Here is a 19,487-nt window from a genome sequence, read left to right as displayed (position 1 = left end):
TGAAGTATTTCATTTTAAAGTTTATATAGTTTTCATGGCTGTAGGAACGGGGGGGGGGGGGGACTGGGCCTGTGCCCCCACCCCCACCCCCCAATAATTTTGCCGATATATAGAATACTAAAGAAATTTAATTCGTATTCTAAAATACAATATTAGAGATGAATAATTAATATTCTCCATTTGTAAGTTCATTATTTTCATCATTTTAAATAAGTAACAACTTGATAATACGATAATATATATTTAATATTCCCTTCGATTTCCATTTGGGTCCATTTGATTTCCCTTTGGGTCCATTTTGATTTCCATTTGGGTCCATTTGGGTTCCATTTGGGTCCATTTGTTTCCATTTGGGTCCATTTGGGTTCCATTTGGGTCCATTTGGGTAAATCGACGTGCCGTGAGGAGCTGCTGATTTGGAACTCTTATGTGTGGAGGAATAAAAGTTAATTGCAATGGCAGCCCCCTTGACATTCATGATTGCAATTTCACAAGCTAATCGGTTGTTATCCAAAAAGCTTATTTGTTTGTCTGAATACCAAGCATGTAATGCAAGTCAGTATGGTAGGAGAAAATTTAATAAGAAATTTTCGAAAAAAATTACAAAACCTCAAATGTTGTCACAAAATCCAAAAGAGACTCGTGATGTGGAAGACGACGAAGAGGAGAAGGGCGACAGGAAAGTGAGCACAACAAGGAAAAAGGTACTAATTTGGAACGATTTATGAATACATCTAGATAAACAGAAGTAAAATTTTCTTGGATCTTTATAGCTTTTTCATGCATTTTTTAAAATCTTAACCTCAATAAGCACTAAGCAGGATTCAACTGAAATACTTGGTGTGTATTAAATTTTGTAGTACAAAAAATCATGTTATAATCTATTGATCATTTTATGTGCACAGTTTTGGGAATCTAGATTTTAAATCTAGTTACGATTGCTTTACCATGACAGTTTCATATGGACAATGGTCACAACCTTGGTAGAGCACATAAATTAAATCTAGTTTGACTGAAATTTATAGTGAGCGCAGCGAGCAGTGCGAAGAGCCGCTCGTCACTGCGAGTTCTTAAAGCAATGCCTGGGTGAAGAGAAAATTCGGACTTTGCACATTGATCCAAATGATTTTTTTCCACAGTTACCTGTGGTCCCATAATGCTTAGCAAATTGCATCTCATCACAAATTACGTTCTCACGGTAGCTCAACAAAAAATAAAACCACCTTGAAATAATGGATATATAGCAGAGAAATAGTAGATCAAAATGTTCTTGACAAAAATTAGCACTGATCAGACTCCGTTTTGGTAATGCAACATACATACGACATCCTATGACGTCAGAGTCTCGATGTAGCAAATATCACGTGCGGTTTGACAAGCCCGATCTAAATTAAAGCTGAAAGGTACCTGTGTTTGCCCTAACGGTCGCACCGTCAACATATTATTGTTTATAAATCTTCATGCTACCTAAATCCACTTATCATTTCACTGATCTGTAAATAAGTTTGTTTGAACCATAGGCAGTCATCTCCTGTTCATTTGGTTGCTCTGTGGTTCATGACAGGTGGTGATGGATATAATGGATGAGAGCATAATATTTTATATCATAAGATGTTTTAGTACCACTTTTAAAATAAGGTTCAACTTTAAAATTAAATGAATGCAAAATTAGGAGCTTTCCTTCTTCAAGTGCACATGTAATTTATTGCTTAAAATGCAAAATTGAAATTGAATATTATGATATCATGATGAATCTCTAAAAAAGAAAAGTCTATCTTTTTCATTCATACCATTTATTCTTCAGTAGTTCTATGTTTGCAGGCAAGTATTCAATAGTAATATACATTTGATTAATTTCTTTAACAGAATTTCCTGATGGACAGACTACATGTGTTTATGCGAGGAGGTACTGGGGGTCACGGTTTGTCTCGGTATGGGGGAATTGGAGGGGACGGTGGAAGTGTCATTGTCAAAGCCTCAAAAACAGCATCTTTGCAAGATATCAAATCTAAATATCCACAACAGAGATTCAAAGCTCCAGATGGGAAACCGTGCAAGTGAGTGTTGTGATTATCATGTACATGTATTCAGAAAATTAACCTATTTCATCTTCTTAGATGGTTTTCTGCTAAGTCTGCATCAGAATTATTTTATCTAATTGCAGAAAACTTGCTTTGTTGGGAGAGAAAGGAGAGGATCTCATTGTAGAAGTACCAATGGGAATAACAATTGAATCAGGAAGTAGAATAATTGGTAGGAGTTGTTTTTTATTCATTTTTTCAGAGATTGCTGTCATTTAAGAAGAGTTTAACTTAATATGACTCCAATTTGATTTTAAACATAATATTTGCTGTGAATTAGTTGTTATCAGAATTATTGATTTCAATAATTAGGTGATTTGGATGAAGAGGGCAAGGAATTTGTTGTAGCCAAAGGTGGATCAGGGGGAAACCCCTCAAATGGGTTTGAAGGGGCAAAGGGAGAAGCAAAGACTGTGGATTTAAATCTCAAGCTGATCGCTGACATTGGACTCGTGGGGTAAGTGAAACATAATGGAGATTGTTTTAATGATTGTGTTAAATTTTTAACTTGAAATGGAATCAGAATATTACTGAGAAATTCAGTCTTAATTTTGAAAATATCATTGAAGGAAAACTGCATCCATATTTTAGATTTCCAAATGCTGGGAAATCTACCTTTGGGTCAGCAGTAACTCCATCAGGTGGTTGGAAAATTGCAGATTATCCATGTAAGAATTCAAGTATTTGGATTTTTCTCTAAATCTATAATGATAGCCATTTTCAAGTAAGATTTTCTTCCATATAAATAAAGTTGCATGATTATCAAGCAAAAGGTGAATATAGACTATAATATTGGTTTTATATGATGCAGCACTATTAAGGAATACTATAAAGACCTTTCCAAATGTGTTATGATTTTTGACCCTGTGATCTTGAACTTGAAGTTTGACTTATTTTTCAGAAAAGATTAACATTGGTGATAACTTTCGAATGAGATTGCGTATTATTTCATATTCTGGTACATGTAGTCATGTATCATGAGGACTTGTTTTTTTTTTGTGATGACACAATAAACATTTCCTGTATATATTAGGCCCGTCTCTTTATGTAGCCTTAAAGAGCTGCAGAGCTAATCATTTTTTTTTTTTAGACATATTTAGCTCATGTTTTTAGCTCTACTGGTCAGAGACCAGAAGAGCTTATGCGATAGTAAGGTGTCCGTCGTCCGTCCGTCTGTCTGTCTGTCTGTCTGTCTGTCTGTCTGTCTGTCCGTCTGTCTGTAAACAATTTTTCAAAATGCTACTCCTCCTACAGTTTTGGTCTGATTTCAATATAACTTGGCACACAGGTAGACTACACTAAGATTCATAATTTAGTGCATCGGTTTTTGATTTGGATGAGCGGTGTTGCCATGGTTACTAAAAATAGAAATTTCTGTGAAATTCCTTTAAAACCCTACTCCTCATACAGTTTTGGTCTGATTTCAATATAACTTGGCACACAGGTAGACTACACTAAGATTCATAATTTAGTGCATCGGTTTTTGATTTGGATGAGCGGTGTTGCCATGGTTACTAAAAATAGAAATTTCTGTGAAATTCCTTTAAAACCCTACTCCTCATACAGTTTTGGTCTGATTTCAATATAACTTGGCACACAAGTAGACTACACTAAGATACATAATTTAGTGCATCGGTTTTTGATTTGGATGAGCGGTGTTGCCATGGTTACTAAAAATAGAAATTTCTGTGAAATTCCTTTAAAACCCTACTCCTCATACAGTTTTGGTCTGATTTCAATATAACTTGGCACACAAGTAGACTACACTAAGATACATAATTTAGTGCATCGGTTTTTGATTTGGATGAGCGGTGTTGCCATGGTTACTAAAAATAGAAATTTCTGTGAAATTCCTTTAAAACCCTACTCCTCATACAGTTTTGGTCTGATTTCAATATAACTTGGCACACAAGTAGACTACACTAAGATACATAATCTAGTGCATCGGTTTTTAATTTGGATGAGCGGTGTTGCCATGGTTACTAAAAATAGAAATTTCTGTGAAATTCCTTTAAAATCGCTACTCCTACTACAGTTTTGGTCTGATTTCAATGTGATTTGGCATACAAGTAGACTCTATTAAGATTCATAATTAAGTGCATCGGTTTTTGATTTGGATGAGTGGTGTTGCCATGGTTACTAAAAATAGAAATTTCTGTGAAATTCCTTTAAAATGCTACTCCTCCTACAGTTTTGGTCTGGTTTCAATATAACTTGGCACACGAGTAGACTACACAAGATACATAATCTAGTGCATCGTTTTTGATTTGGATGAGTGGTGTTGCCATGGTTACTAAAAATAGAAATTTCTGTGAAATTCCTTTAAAACCCTACTCCTCATACAGTTTTGGTCTGATTTCAATATAACTTGGCACACAAGTAGACTACACTAAGATACATAATCTAGTGCATCGGTTTTTAATTTGGATGAGCGGTGTTGCCATGGTTACTAAAAATAGAAATTTCTGTGAAACTCCTTTAAAACCCTACTCCTCATACAGTTTTGGTCTGATTTCAATATAACTTGGCACACAAGTAGACTACACTAAGATACATAATCTAGTGCATTGGTTTTTGATTTGGATGAGCGGTGTTGCCATGGTTACTAAAAATAAAAATTTCTGTGAAATTCCTTTAAAACCCTACTCCTCCTACAGTTTTGGTCTGATTTCAATATAACTTGGCACACGAGTAGACTACACAAGATACATAATCTAGTGCATCGGTTTTTGATTTGGATGAGCGGTGTTGCCATGGTTACTGAAAATAGAAATTTCTGTGAAATTCCTTTAAAACACTACTCCTACTACAGTTTTGGTCTGTTTTCAATGTGATTTGGCATACAAGTAGCCTCTATTAAGATTCATAATTTAGTGCATCGGTTTTTGATTTGGATGAGCAGTGTTGCCATGGTTACTAAAAATAGAAATTTCTGTGAAATTCCTTTAAAATGCTACTCCTCCTACAGTTTTGGTCTGGTTTCAATATAACTTGGCACATGAGTAGACTACACTAAGATACATAATTTAGTGCATTGGTTTTTGACTTCTATGAATGATGTTGCCATGGTTACTAAAAATAGAAATTTCTGTGAAATTCCTTCAAAATGAAATCCCTCCTACAGTTTTGGTCTGGTTTCAATATAACTTGGCACACAAGTAGACTACACTATGATACATAATTCAAAGCATCAGTTTTTTTATTTCGATGAAAGATGTTGCCATGGTTACTAAAAATAGAAATTTCTGTGAATTTATTTTAAAACGCTACTCCTCCTTCAGTTTTTATTTGATTTCAATTTAACTTGGCACACAAGTAGACTATATGAAGATATATAATTCTATTCATTGCTGCATGTTGCAAAGTTTCGAATCCAAGTGCTACTTTTTCTTTGTTACATGTATATGTACAGACCAGTAGAGCTACAGTCTCATCAGAGACTTCTGGTTCTTGGCTTATATTCATGTTATAGCCTTATTGTCTCACCAAAATAAATGGTCTCTATGTGTATGTCTTATTAATATCCAGTAATGAAAAAGATTAAAATTAATAAAAAGGATCAATTTGAAATGTTATTCATTTTTGTCCCCCACCTTCACAAAAGCAAGGGGACATAAATCTCATTCATCTGTTAGTCTGTCTGTCTGTCACAGAAACTTTAACCTTGGTCATAACTTTTGAATGAGAAAAGATTGGTCTTTCATATTTCACATGTATATTACCTGTGACAAGACTTCGAAATATATGTACTATGATTGACCCCATTACCTTGACCTTATTTTTCCAAGAATTATAATTTATCTATAGACTTTTACCTTTTCTTCAACCAAAGAAATCCTTTAAGTTCTGCAAGATGATCTGTATATTTCAGTTTCTTCTATTTCTAAATTTTTACACAATCATTTCAGATTTATGCTATTGAATAACATTAATGCACTTGTGGTTTCAGTCACAACAATTTCACCAAGGATTGCTTGGATGGATTATCATGATGGAAGAAAGATTGCAGTGGCAGATCTTCCAGGTCTTATCGAGGGAGCCTGGGACAATATCGGAATGGGACATAGATTCCTTAAACACATTGAGCGCACCAAACTTCTCTTATTCCTTGTCGACATCAATGGATTTCAGCTGAATCCCAATTTTCCATTCCGTGATCCTATTGAAACTATACTGATTTTAAACAGGGTATTTGATTATTTCATTATTTTTTGGGGGGGATCAACAAACTTTATAGGTATGATTTTTTTCCTTTGTAAAACACAGTTACAGCAAACACACTTGTGATGAATTCACCCTTATAGTGAAAAGATTTTCATTCCCTGTAGTTTTAAACATATAATGAACTAAACAAATATACCAAACTTTGTTTATAACAATCAAAATTGTTTGTTCCTAGCACTTTGCAGTAAGAGTGTTTTACTGTTACCAGTATTGCTTTCCGATAGAGTTATCCATTTTCTTTACTTGATCTGGGCTTGATTTCCAATTTTATACATGATAGTTATTGTACAAATATATGCAAGTGTGAGGCAAAGATTTTTTAATTCAGCACCTTTCTTTTGAATAGGAAGTAGAACTATTTAAACGTCACTTGGTTGAGAAGCCAGCAGTTTTAGCACTGAATAAAATAGACTGTGATACTGATGGATCAATAGTGAAAGACATTATAGAAAGAGTGAAGAGTTTACCAGGTATGGTTAAATATTTGTTATATTACTTTATCTATGAATTATTTTATTAATTTCCAAACTTAACAAATTGATTAAAATGTATGTTTGTAATGTACAAATTTCTGTCACAATTTTGTTACTACATGATATGTACTTTTGTAAAAGAAATGAAGGGTAAGAATTTCCAAATTAATGAAGCTTTTTTGATTCTCTAAGCAGTCTTATACTCCAATGTTCATGTATAAAGTTGTCACATCAAAATATTCTACAAACTTCATTTGTCTAAATAGCTGAGGTTTTAGATCACCTGAGCCAAAGGCTCAAGTGAGCTTTTCTGATCAAAATTTGCCTGTTATCTGTTGTTGTTGTAGTCATTGTCTTAAACTTTTCACAATTTCAGAACCACTTTCAACCAAACTTGGCATAGAAAATCTTAGAATGAAGGGGATTCAAATTTGTTCAAATGAAGGGCCATGCTCTCATTCAAGGGAAGACAATTAAGAATTATTAAGAATTATTGAAAATTTTATGGCATCTTTTAAAAATCCTCTTCTCAAGAACCACTGGGCCAGAAAAGATGAAACTTAAGTAAAAGCTTCATTACATAGTGTAGATTCAAAGATTCAAGTTTGTTCAAATCATGACCCCCGGGATAGGGCAGGGCCACAAAAGGAGATCAGTGATATACAGGAAAAAATCTTCTCAAGAACAACAGGACTATGATTAGTGATATTCAATTTATTTATTGACAACACCATCAGTGATATTAATAATCAAGCATCCCCAGGTAGTGCAGATCGAAGTTTGTTCAAATCTATGCCCAAGGGGGTAGGGTGTCCCAATCCAGATAGGGGATTAAATATGGGATTAAAGGTTTACAAGGGAATATATAGGAATTGTCTTTAAAAATTTTCTTCTTAAGAACAGAAGGAGTTATATTTATATGCAAGCATACCAGTTAGTGTAGATTCAAATTTGTTCAAATCATGGCCTCCATGGGACAATAGGGTATCAAAGTTTTTCATGGGAATATATAGAAAAACATGTCTTAATCTTCTTCTCAAGTATAGCAGAACCATGATTAGTTGTATAAATATGCAAGCATCCTCATGTAGTGCAGATTATAGTTTATTCAAATCATACCCCAGGAGGATAGGGTGGGGCACAATATGGTGTCAAATTTTTACAAGGGAATATACAGGAAACAATCTTACAAAAATTTCCTTTCAGGAACAGTAGGGCCATGATTAGTGATATTAATATGCAAATATTGTCATGTCATGTAGATTCAAGTATTTGAACCCCCCCCCCCCCAAAAAAAAATGTTAGCTCTATAAGTGTGTGGTTTGTAATGACGTAAGGTTTGCCAGAAAGTAATAAAGTTTAAAGTGTATAAGAATGACTTTTGAAAACCCTATAATAATTAGATCTATACATTAGATATGGTTTATTCTATGAGTTGTCAAATTTAAAACAATGTGACATACTGTATATAAGTGTATGGCCTTCTGTAAATGTCTCAACACAATTAACCTTTAACCAACATGAGGAAGAAAAAAAACTCAGTGAATTTGCTGATTTTGAGCAAAGAAACTGTGAATTTTAATTCTCTTAATACTAGAATTAAATGCTCATGAAATTTGCAACTATTGATTAAGAATTTTCTTTGCATGAAAATGAACAATTCTTCATGTTTAGAGCATAAAGGTATTGGAGTAGAATCATTCTCATAATAAACCTTTAAATCTCCATCATATATTTACAAAGACTCCCATTTATTTGTGTTTTCATTTACTTTTCAACTTTGCTCCTACTAAACAGATTTTGTTTTATTTTCAGAAAACATTTCAAACTTTCCAGAGGAGCTACAGCCAGATAAATTGATAAAGTTTGAGGACATTTTCACTATTTCAACTAAAGAAGGAACAAATATTATCCAAACTAAACTGAAACTGCGACAAATACTAGACACTCATTTTGCTGAAAATCTTGAATATCCTCTCGAAAAATGGGAGCATGCTCTAACTGAACACAGAAAAATAAATAAAGATATTTAGTACTCAATCATTATACATGAATGAGAGATAGGGGTGGGGGAGATGTGCACTAAATATCACGGGTGTTTAGTGTGACCTTTTACGAAGCAATAACAAGCTCCACCAACAAAACTACCAGTAATACACACATTCTGAATATGGACTTGTTACATAAGTACATGTAGCACTATTGATGCATTAGGGAAGCTGATTTTTCTTCATTTCAAATGTTTACTTACAGATTTGAGGAACAATAAAGTGTATATTTTTACATGGTCAGTCATGGGTACAATAAAATAAAAAGTATGAGCACAATTATTGCTACAAGCAAAGTAGTATACATGTACCGGGTACTTGTAAAATTCACCCCTAGTAAGCATTCTTGATTGCAATTTGTCTCTATAAATTTAAGTGTTTGATATGGAATTTGTAAGTAATGGAACTGGCAATAGTAATTCAGAGGTAAATAATGAATAAATATTTGTAACAGTTTAAATTTCTTGTCCATTTTTAGCTCACCTTAGTGGAGTTGTAGGAGCTTATGGCATTGGTGTCAATTAATGTTGGTGTCCCAGTTCAAAGTTTTTAGTGCAGATTTCTTTCCAAATACTTGTATGCCCTTGTATGCCCTAGCTATATTGAACAGAGATGTATGGATGATGAATCTATGTTTCATTGTACAAGTCAGGTTTCAGATGCTGCATTTTCAGCTAAAGAATGGCCAAGTTTTAACTTAATGTTTTTGAGCAGGTTAAAATTTTTGAGCTGGTTAACGTTTTTGAAGCATGTAAAAAGTTTTTGAGCAGGTGAAATTTTTCAAGCAGTTTTTGGGAGCATAAATCATTCTGATGAAACTATAAGCACTATGGTGACCAAACTTGCATTGATGATATATCTAGGGATGCACAGCCTTGCTTCAGATGCGGGATCTGACAAACATTTTTCAGATGATAAACCAGTTAAATTATGTTAAAATAATTAAAGGCCCTGGTGGCCAAACATGCAGAGATGATACATCAAGGGATGCACACTGGAAGTGTGGTCACCCGCATGGCGCAGTGGTTAGAGCGTATGCTCTAGAGTCGCAGAGTAAGGAGTTGATCCTTACGTCGCGGGTTCGAATCCACTGCGGGACTGGAGACCAGTCCTTCAGATGAGACTGTATAAACCGAGGTCCCGTTTTCATAGGTGTTGGCATGAAAAAGATCCCTCACTGCTCAATGGCCCTGAGTGCTGAGCATAGGTATAAATTTGCAGCCCTACACCGGCAAGTCGTGGCATCTCCATATGAGTGAAAAATTCTTGAGAGGAACATTAAACAACATACAAACAAACACTGGTAGTGTGTAGGTTCATTCTAGTGTAACTATATCCCTGTGGTGACCAAACTTGCATGGATGATGTATCTAGGGATGCTCGATTCAGAAATTTATTTTTCTGGATCAGTGTCCAGGTTTAAGTTTTTGGAAAAAGTCCATTCCCAAGTAACTTAAAACCTTTAGGTAACTAAAGTGGTGTGGATGATGCATCAATGGTGACACACAGCTAGACTTGCTTAGGGTTGTAGATCTGACCTTCATTTTCTGGATGAGTAACCAGGTTAATGTTTTTTGGAGCAAGTTTATTCCAGTTTAACTCTAAGCCCTACATGGCAGGGGTAAAATAATACATCCATACATCAATACATTGTGATGTAGAAGGGGTCAATATGATACATAAAATGAAGTATCTTTTTTCCCCAATATTTTCCATAAATATGTTATGGACAAGTTTTGGTCCGAAAATTAGAATTGCTTAAATAAAATGGTAAAACTCATTAAAAATTCACAGAAAAAGTCAAAGTTGTAATTCGCAATTAAAAAAAATAATTTTATAATTATATTTTGCTTTAATCTATGTACTAGAATAACATTTTTTGAAAAAGAAAAGCTGAAATCAAAATTTTCCTTCCTTAAATCAATAAACAAAAATGGAGAAACAAACAAATGTAAAACTTGATATATTATGATATATTGCAATATTTTTCTGAAACGTAATATGGTACATTGTTATACATGTACTTTTTTCCTTCACAAAATTTGACACGGTGAATGGAAGGAGCAATAATTTATTATCACAACATTAAAGACTAGTGGTGTTCCAATCATCGATTGTAATCGAAAATCAGTCGATTGCTGGCATAATCCAAGTGCTCAATTTCAAAATTTTTATTCCGATTAATCGGGTTATTTATTTTATTTTACAAGCGTAATAGTTTTTAAGGCGAATATTCCAGCTGCCACTTGTCTGTTACCTTATTTGTGATGGCGCATATGAACAGACATTGTATTCATACCCGGGTAACAACGCTCATTCGCGGGTATGAACGTACTTTGGATTCTACAAAATGAAAGAAGAACCATCTGGACTAGAAGGAATGTTCTATCGTTAAAATGATATTGTCCTAAGGACTAGGGCTTGTCCCGAGACACAGTTAAATTATTCTAACTACAGCAGGACCACCACAGAAAGTAGTCATTCACCCATTCTTACCATTTATTAAACTAAATTGAGAGACTTTGTAAATGTCTGATTATAATTGATAATTAGTTAGTTACAGTAGCCCGGTCATCCATTATGAAATTCTTACCGATTCCCATCACTATTAAAGACATAAAGTACCGTACATGTATATATGAACATATATTTTTTGTCATACATATTTTAAATTCATATTAGAAAACATAATAAAGTGTTGCTTAATTCTTAAGTCAGAATATGTACTTGTACAAAAAATGCATCCATCAGGAAGAGTTAAAATCATCTTTATATTTTTGTTTTAATTTGAAAAAAATGTACTAATAAAAAAAATTCTATGTGTGGTACATGATAAATTACTTCAGTTTTTATATTGTGTATTAGAGATAGAAATATTACAATTTGTATTACTTAAAAGAAATAAGTGCAAAATGCAAATGTTTGAGGTCAAATGTTATTACAGTAAAACTCGCTTATAAGGAAGTCACTTGGACCTGTGAGATTACTTCGCTATATCCGTAATTTGTTCTATCTGTGTAAGGAATTCGTTAAATTTACATAGCTGGGGATCCAAGAAAACTTCGCTATATCCATGAATTGGCAATATCCGTGTTTGTACTAAACGAGTTTTACTGTAATGACTATCTAAAATATTGGCAAAAGAAAACAGAAGTTATTGTTGCATGTTATATTTGAATTGACTATAAATGATCTCCAGTTCTAAATTCTAGAAAAACAAACTTAGGATTTTCTTGAGGAGTTGTCTCTCTTATCAGAGGGTCATTCCTCCTTAAATAAGGTGATATGAGAGAAACACTGCATTATTATCATGTGTATGAAGTGTAAGACTGGCCCCAAGATCCTCAAGGATTTGAACAGAAACCTTTGACAGTTAGCTTCATCATTCATCAAACCACTCATTTTCAGCTTGCACCTGCAAAAAAATTATGAGGATACATCAATTTTCATGCAATTTACCAGTAGATGCCTATTTCTTTGTCAATTAAGTACCAGTGTTGTAGAGTAGGATTTCCCCAATAGCCAGCTTTCTGTACTCTAGAGTAGGACTTTCTCACAATAGAGCCAAATTTCCCTCAACTTCTTTCTCAGAGTAGGATTTAATCCCGTTTTATCAAATTGAATGCTAAAATCATATCAGCAGTATTTTTGCAAAAAATTTAATTGAAGCAACTCATTTTTATGCCCCCTTATCGAAGATTCGAGGGTATACAGTTTTTGCCCTGTCCGTCCATCTGTCTGTCTGTCTGTCAGTCTAGCTGTCTGTTTGTCCACAAAAATTTTAACCTTTCCCATAACTTTTGATTGGTTGAAGCTATGGCTTTCATATTTCACATGTGTAATCCTTGTGACAAGATCTTCCTTTGGATTTCAACAACATTGACCTTTTGACCTTGGAGTTTGACCTACTTTTGAAAAACTTTAACCTTGGCCATAATTTTGAACGGTTGGTGCTAGGGCTTTCATACTTCACATGTATAATCCTTGTCACAAGTACGTTATTTGGATACCAACAACTTTGACCCTTTGACCTTGATCTTGGAGTCTGACCTACTTTTGGAAAACTTTAACCTTGGTCATAACTTTTGAACCATTGGTGCTTCGGCTTTCATATTTCACCAGTGTATTTTTTTGGAGAAGGCATTTCCTTGGGCACCATTAATTTTGACCATTTGACCTTGACCTTGATGTTTGACATACTTTTGAAAAAAACTTTAACTTTTTCCATGTCTATTCAATGGTTGCTGCTAGGGGTTTCATATTTCACAGGTTTATTCCTCGAGACAAGACCTTACTTTGGGTACCAACATAATTGATTTGCAGAAATTTTAACCTTTGCTATAAGTTACCATACGGGGGCATCAGTGTTTCACAAACACATCTTGTTTTTAATGGAAATTCCACTCAAGAATTCTTGAAATTGAATATGAAATCTTTAAAATATATTGTTCAAATTATTGAGTCTTAACCCAAAATTTTAATTCTATAAGAAATTATAAAAGTCACTCAAAAAATCATAATACTTGATGTCTTAACACCTCTCTTAGCAACAGCGGTGCCAGTTTTTCACAAATTTTAAAATGTGCATCAGGCCACCTTTAGTGATTTAATACTTTGTTTGCCCTCTACAAACCCAGTATTTTTCATATGGAAATATAGATGTATAATTTTCATACTTTGTTTCAGTGGAAATTTTAAATGTTGAATGCACAACTAGATTGTCTGAATATAATTTTTGTGAAGTTTCATTAAGATTATCCACTGCAAGATCACTTTTGGGAAAATTATAGAAGAGACATTTCTAACAATGTGTTGCCCCCCCCCCCCCCCTCAAACACATGTACAGGCATTATATTTTATTGGGGGAAAATTGGCTCTGGAGGAAATCACACTCTATAACTATTACACAAAGTCGGATTTCCCTCTGGAAAATTGAACCCATTTTCTGGGGGGAAATCCTACTCTAGAACAGTAATTTTAGAGGGGAAAGCCTAGTCTCTACGTGACCGTTAGGAAGAATGGGGAATTATAACATCTCTTTTCAAAATAATACCTGTCCTACTCCTCCATTAAAAAAATCCCTAAGATCTGCTGGACACATGGTTTCACGAATCTTCTGGGCTACAGTTTTACAGCTTACCTCCATTAGTACTTTAATATCCAAGTTATATGCTGCCTGTAAAAGAAACAAATATTCTTTATTTAGAAATAGAAAATATATTCTTTATTTAAAAATAAAAAATGTATTCTTTATCAAAAAGAGGAAAAAAAAATGATTTCCAAATTTTATTTGACCAACTCTTCAAGTAGCTTACTCGAACCAGTTCAATTAGAGTTATGTCATCAACTTTGAGGAATTCAGCATCCCAAGGGCAGATTTCATTTATTCCAATCTCCCTGTTTTCTGGGAGAGGAGGGTCATTTCTATGATATGTGCACCATTCAATGACCTTGTTAAGAATGGCTGTATTAACGTTGTGGATCTGGATTGGTTCATCTCTGTCTTCACTTATTATATCTGCAACAAGATTTGAACTATGATAATGTTCACCTTTTCTACAAGTAGGGCCTAGTTCATTATTTCATTATTCAACTTATATACAGACAGTATTCCATTTGCAGGTTCAACATAGGAGCTATCTGAAATTTTCCCTAGAAGTGTTTTATTCATGTAATTATCAGGCACTTGATGTCATACTCTTTTTTTTTAATCACAGGAAGTAAAAAATAATAATAATAATATTTTTTGTTTTAAAAATTGCAGTGATTATTGCATCAATTATCAATAATTTATCAATTATTGTGTATTATATAAGCAGACCTAGAGGTTTTAATTATATCTTACAATCTTTTTTAAGATAAGTTTATACTTACCTTTGATAGAGCCACATTGTCTGACAATATTCCTCCTCTACTTCTAAAACATCACCATTCATGCTTTGTAATTTTACTTTAGACATGGCTGCAAGTTGACTGGCTCTAAAGGAATAGATAATTAGTTCAAGATTTTTTTTTTTTTAAACAGTCAGATTGATCCTCAATTATACCCCTGCCCATCACAAATATGACCTTAAATATGGCATTACTTTTTATGGCAATGCCTTGACCTTTAAGATTTAACCTTGAGACATGACAAATCTCTTGTCATTATGCAGCACCTTATTTGTCAAAGTTACCATAAGTCATTAACAGTGTTGTGGGGACACAGAGTGTGGAGTACCATTAGGCCATTAGTCAAAATTTTCTAATGAACTGGAATTGACCAAAGATTGCAGAGCCTGGCCATAAGTCAAGGTCAAAATTACTATGAGTTTAGGACAGTGTTGTCATGGAGAATACCAACACAGTTTTTAAATAGATGATAAAAGAGAAAAAGGCCTTCACAAAATGATGATCAGCTTTAGGTCAAAGAGAGATAGGTGTAAACAAAGTTGTGAACAAAAATATACCAAGCACCTTTTACTTATAGGTGAAATTAAGTTGTGGGGACAATTTTGAGAGTAACATACTGGTTGGTGTTTTTTTCTTCTTTTTTTTTCTTCTTTTTTTTTTTTGAGAATTCTCATGCTTTCTATGGAAATCCATGGTGACAAGTGGAAGAAGTCTGTATTTATTTACAGAATCAGATGTCAAGCATTAAGAGTTGCATTCATTATATTGCTAATACCATATCAATTTATTGTGAGAAACTGTGAGTGAAGCCAGTTGTGTGGGGATGCTCTGCATTGCAGCAGTGCCCTTGTAGTAGGTTATATACTTCCTCATTGTCCTTCTGCCATTTCTTGGTGTTATTTTGATTCTTTTGGAAAGTGATGTCAGCGGAATTATTGTATTGTCTTAATAATTTTCATTGAAAAAATTCAGTACAAATAGATGCTAATATACCAAGGTCATGATCTATTTTTGCAGAAGGAAAGATGCTTCACCCTTTTACGGCTCTGCTTTTTAGTTCACCTGAGCTAAAGGCTCACGTGAGCTTTTCTGATCAAAGAGTGTCCAGCATCCATCTGTCGTCTGTAAATTTTTCACATTTTTGACTTCTTCTCAAGAACCATTGGGCCAATATCAACCAAACTTGCCACAAAGTATCCTTGGGTGAAGGGGATCTAGGTTTTTTCACTGGGAGTGCCACACCCTCTTTCAAGGGGAAATAATTAATAATTCACGAAAATTTGTTGGCATCTTTTAAAAATCTTCTTCTCAAGAATCACTGGGCAAGAAAAGAGGAAACTTATATGATAGCTTCATTACATACTCTAGATTCAATTTTTTTATTCTAATAACCCCAGGGGATAGGGAGGGGTCACAAGAGGGGGTCAAGGTTTTACATCGGAATATATACAATATGTATTTAAAAATCTTCTTCTCTAGAACAGCAAAGCTATGCTTAGTCATATTATAATAGAAGTATCCTCATGTAGTGTAGATTTAAGTTTGTTCCAATCATGACCCCTAGGTATAGGGCAGGGCCACAACAGGGGGTCAAAGTTTACCAAAGGAATATATAAGAAAATATCTTTAAAAATCATCTTCTCAAGAACAGCTAGGCCATTATTATTATTATTAGTATTGTAGAATCAAGATTGTTCAAATGATGACCCCCAAGGGATGGGGGGGGGGGGGCACAACAGAGGCTCAAAGTTTTGCATAAGAATATATAGGAATCATCTTGAAAAAAATGTTCTCCTCAAGAACAGTGAAGCCATGATTAGTCATATTAATTATTATGGAAGCATTCTCGGGTAGTGTAGATTCAAATTTAGGGTGAGTAGGGTGGGGCCACAATGAGCGATCAGAGTTTTGCATAGGAATACATGTACATAGGGAAAAATCTTTAAAATTCTTCTCTTTCAGATCAGCAAAGCCATGATAAGTGTTAATGATATGGTAGCATCCTGAGGTAGTGTAAATTTAAGTTTGTCCTCCCCTCCCCCTTAAAACTTTTCAATACTAAACTGATTTATGCTTCTTCCTAGCCAGTGTGCTCAGGTGAGCGTTTTGGCCCATGGGCCTCTTGTTTTTAAATGACAATATCACTGAAATTTGCATTGAGGACGTATGCAATAAACTCACACTGTATACTGTATTTGAATTTAAGTCAGTTAATTAACACTCAATTAGCTGTTCATTGATTTATCGTTTCACAATACAGGAATTCACTCTATTAACTTTCTGGGGTAGAAGGGTCGTAGTCTATATCAGAATGTGTTGTTTTTAATTTAACAGTTCACAGTACAATTATAACGTACTTGCCTCCTTAATTAGAACATTGCAATAAAATTCATAACTCGATATTAAATTATCAAACCGTTATATCACACTGCTTATGAAAGATTACACATTTAATGAATATTTCAAATATCTTCTAGACCTTTTAACATGTTTAATTCACCATTTCGCAGAGAGAAAAAAAACTGTCTAGTGGTAACTTTTTCAAATTTATTGTTTCAATCGTTAATTTCACTTACCTTAATTGCTCTATTAAAGTACCAAAAATAAATAAAATAAAATCACCAGGCAAATTCTAGGGAAACACAACAATGCCAACACTCCGACACTCACACAGCCTCCCTGCAATAAATAATAGCCAACATCCCTTTATTGTGAAAACATCCACAGGGGGTGACTAACACCGTGTAACACATGTCCATAGGGCTTCCTCCCATTGTGCTCTAATTATAGGGAATTAGATTGTGTCAATTGATCATTTTCCAGATGTGAAAGTAAATTGTGGTTACATTACATAGGTACAGATAATATTTTCATCTTGTTCTTTACCAATACATAGTGATTTTTTTTTTTAAATTATTATGATTGTAGACAATTTGTTGGTTTTGAAATAATGTATAAAGTTCTATGCCCCCCCCCCCACTTCCCCAACCTAAAACAAAAAATATATATATCTAGCAGATATAATTCTCACTCACACCTCGATGAAATAAAGGTAAGCTTATATTCATAAGGTTTATACTAATTGCTCATTCTTAGGATCTTAATGGGGCTTCGGTGGTTCCCTTCATCATCTAATAGCCCCCCCCCCTTTAATGCAAATTGATGGATCCGTGTCTGTATGGGTAAATAATATCACAAATGAACATGTATCCGATAGATACACCACCGTATCCTGATCTTATCAAATTGGATTAAGCTCTGTTACGGCATCAGAGGAGGGGTTACTATTATATGGACAACCTTTCTAGAGAACGCCAATTATATAATATATAAAATATTTGCACCTATCATGTAACTAAACGTACATTGGATCTCAAAACGTTAAATCTATGCTTACGTTTAATTCAGTCGAACACTGTTGAAGATTGATGCAAAAGGTTTGAAGATAAGTGTAATTGAATTACATATAGATACAATTTCTCATGAATTAAAGGTAAGTAGGAATATACACCGGGTAGATCTAAGTGAACTGAACTTATACACTACACTGTAACAAACATGCATTCCTTAGCCTCATCTTGCCGCGAAATGCTGTATGTTAAGAACGGAAAATATGAAGGAACTTCAGTAACCATGCATGAAAAATATTCCAAAGGATCATCGTTTTTATGACCTTTCTTCACACTTACAATCAGCAGTTAGACACGTGCACAGATTCAAATCTAAGCAGAGAATGCAAATATATACAACAGACCAAAGAGAATTCAAAGAACTTTGCAAATATAATCATGCTAAAATTTAGCTGTGTTCCCCCTTGCATATACATGTATATATTACGAAAGCCTATTAGGATCAAATTACGGTAAAAAAAAATTTAAAAGGCGTTATAATGCCATTTCAAAAGTCGTTATAACGCGAAAAAAGGCGTAATAACGCCCTTTGAAAAGGGGTTATAACGCGAAAAAGGCGTAATAACGCAAATAAAGGCGTAATTACGCCTTTCCAAAAGGCGTTATAACGCGAAAAAGGCGTTATTACGCCTTTTTAAAAGGCGTTATTACGCCTTTCCAAAAGGCATTATTACGCCTTTTCAAAAGGCGTTATTACGCCTTTTCAAAAGGCATTATTACGCCTTTCTAAAAGGCGTTATTACGCCTTTCTAAAAGGCATTAATACGCCATTATTATGTCTTTGACAGGCCGGTGCTTTTGAGGGGGGTGGGGGTGGGACAGCCTCCCATAAAATTGACAAGCAAACAAAAAACAACAACACAACCCCCCCCCCCCCCCCGAAAAAAAATAAACTGCCTAAAACTGAGGGGAATCTTTTTCTAACTTTTCGGTAAAACTTTTTTTAAATGCAATGACTTGCCCGAGTTTAACCATACTGCAACAAAATGTTAAGGGACCAAGCAATCAATAAATGTTTTTTTTATATTCAAACTATAGCAGGACTATTCTCCCAAAAAGTGGGGTGGGGGAGCCCCCCCCCCCCCCCTCGCATTCGTACTACTGGCCTGTTTGAAAATGAGTTATATCCAAAAATGGAAAGGCGTTATTTTAAAATAATAAATATATGAAAGATTGAACCAAAGCCATCTTTATTTATGCAATATTTAGATTATAGTTTTGATATTATAAATTATATTATAAATTATAGCATTTTCTATATTCCTGCACATCTCGCAGACAGCTGTTTGCATGCGTATTAAGAGAAGTCAACACTCTACTTTTGAAAATCCAGGATACAGGCAGAGCCAGCTTTGGGCT

At 34.2% G+C, this 19,487-nt stretch overlaps 2 protein-coding genes and 1 long non-coding RNA gene across 3 annotated transcripts in view; 1 reads left to right on the top strand and 2 right to left on the bottom strand.

Annotated features, from left to right (window-relative positions):
- The window catches only part of LOC133189888 (S-phase kinase-associated protein 1), a 50,372-nt gene that overhangs the window by 22,244 nt on the left and 8,641 nt on the right, over nucleotides 1-19,487 (bottom strand). The gene's annotated exons all lie outside the window — the stretch shown is intronic.
- Nucleotides 425-9,246, top strand: LOC133190042 (GTP-binding protein 10-like). Its single transcript, XM_061325511.1, has 8 exons — nucleotides 425-704; nucleotides 1,867-2,057; nucleotides 2,165-2,253; nucleotides 2,394-2,538; nucleotides 2,673-2,749; nucleotides 6,031-6,269; nucleotides 6,652-6,775; nucleotides 8,594-9,246. The coding sequence occupies exons 1-8, from the start codon at nucleotides 456-458 to the stop codon at nucleotides 8,809-8,811; spliced, it is 1,332 nt and encodes a 443-aa protein (XP_061181495.1). The 5' UTR covers nucleotides 425-455; the 3' UTR covers nucleotides 8,812-9,246.
- On the bottom strand, nucleotides 11,981-17,361 carry LOC133190041 (uncharacterized). Its single transcript, XR_009721558.1, has 5 exons — nucleotides 17,295-17,361; nucleotides 14,701-14,805; nucleotides 14,142-14,344; nucleotides 13,880-14,002; nucleotides 11,981-12,241 (listed from the first exon to the last, which is right to left on the bottom strand). It is a non-coding gene; the product is annotated as an uncharacterized LOC133190041 (long non-coding RNA).

The sequence above is a fragment of the Saccostrea echinata genome, unplaced genomic scaffold (genome assembly GCF_033153115.1).
Source record: "Saccostrea echinata isolate AGI-Se365-2 ecotype Australia unplaced genomic scaffold, CSIRO_AGI_Sech_v1 ptg000020l, whole genome shotgun sequence".
Classification (NCBI taxonomy): Eukaryota; Metazoa; Mollusca; class Bivalvia; order Ostreida; family Ostreidae; genus Saccostrea; species Saccostrea echinata.
This window is presented reverse-complemented; position numbering and strand designations above follow the sequence as displayed.

What these genes read in the sequence shown, in the direction of transcription:
- LOC133190042 (XM_061325511.1), top strand. Translation starts at nt 456, where the DNA reads ATGGCAGCCCCCTTGACATTCATGATTGCAATTTCACAAGCTAATCGG. An exon ending in ATCAGGAAGTAGAATAATTG is followed by an intron (nt 2,254 to 2,393) that starts GTAGGAGTTGTT and finishes TTCAATAATTAG; the next exon opens with GTGATTTGGATGAAGAGGGC. An exon ending in GCTGACATTGGACTCGTGGG is followed by an intron (nt 2,539 to 2,672) that starts GTAAGTGAAACA and finishes TCCATATTTTAG; the next exon opens with ATTTCCAAATGCTGGGAAAT.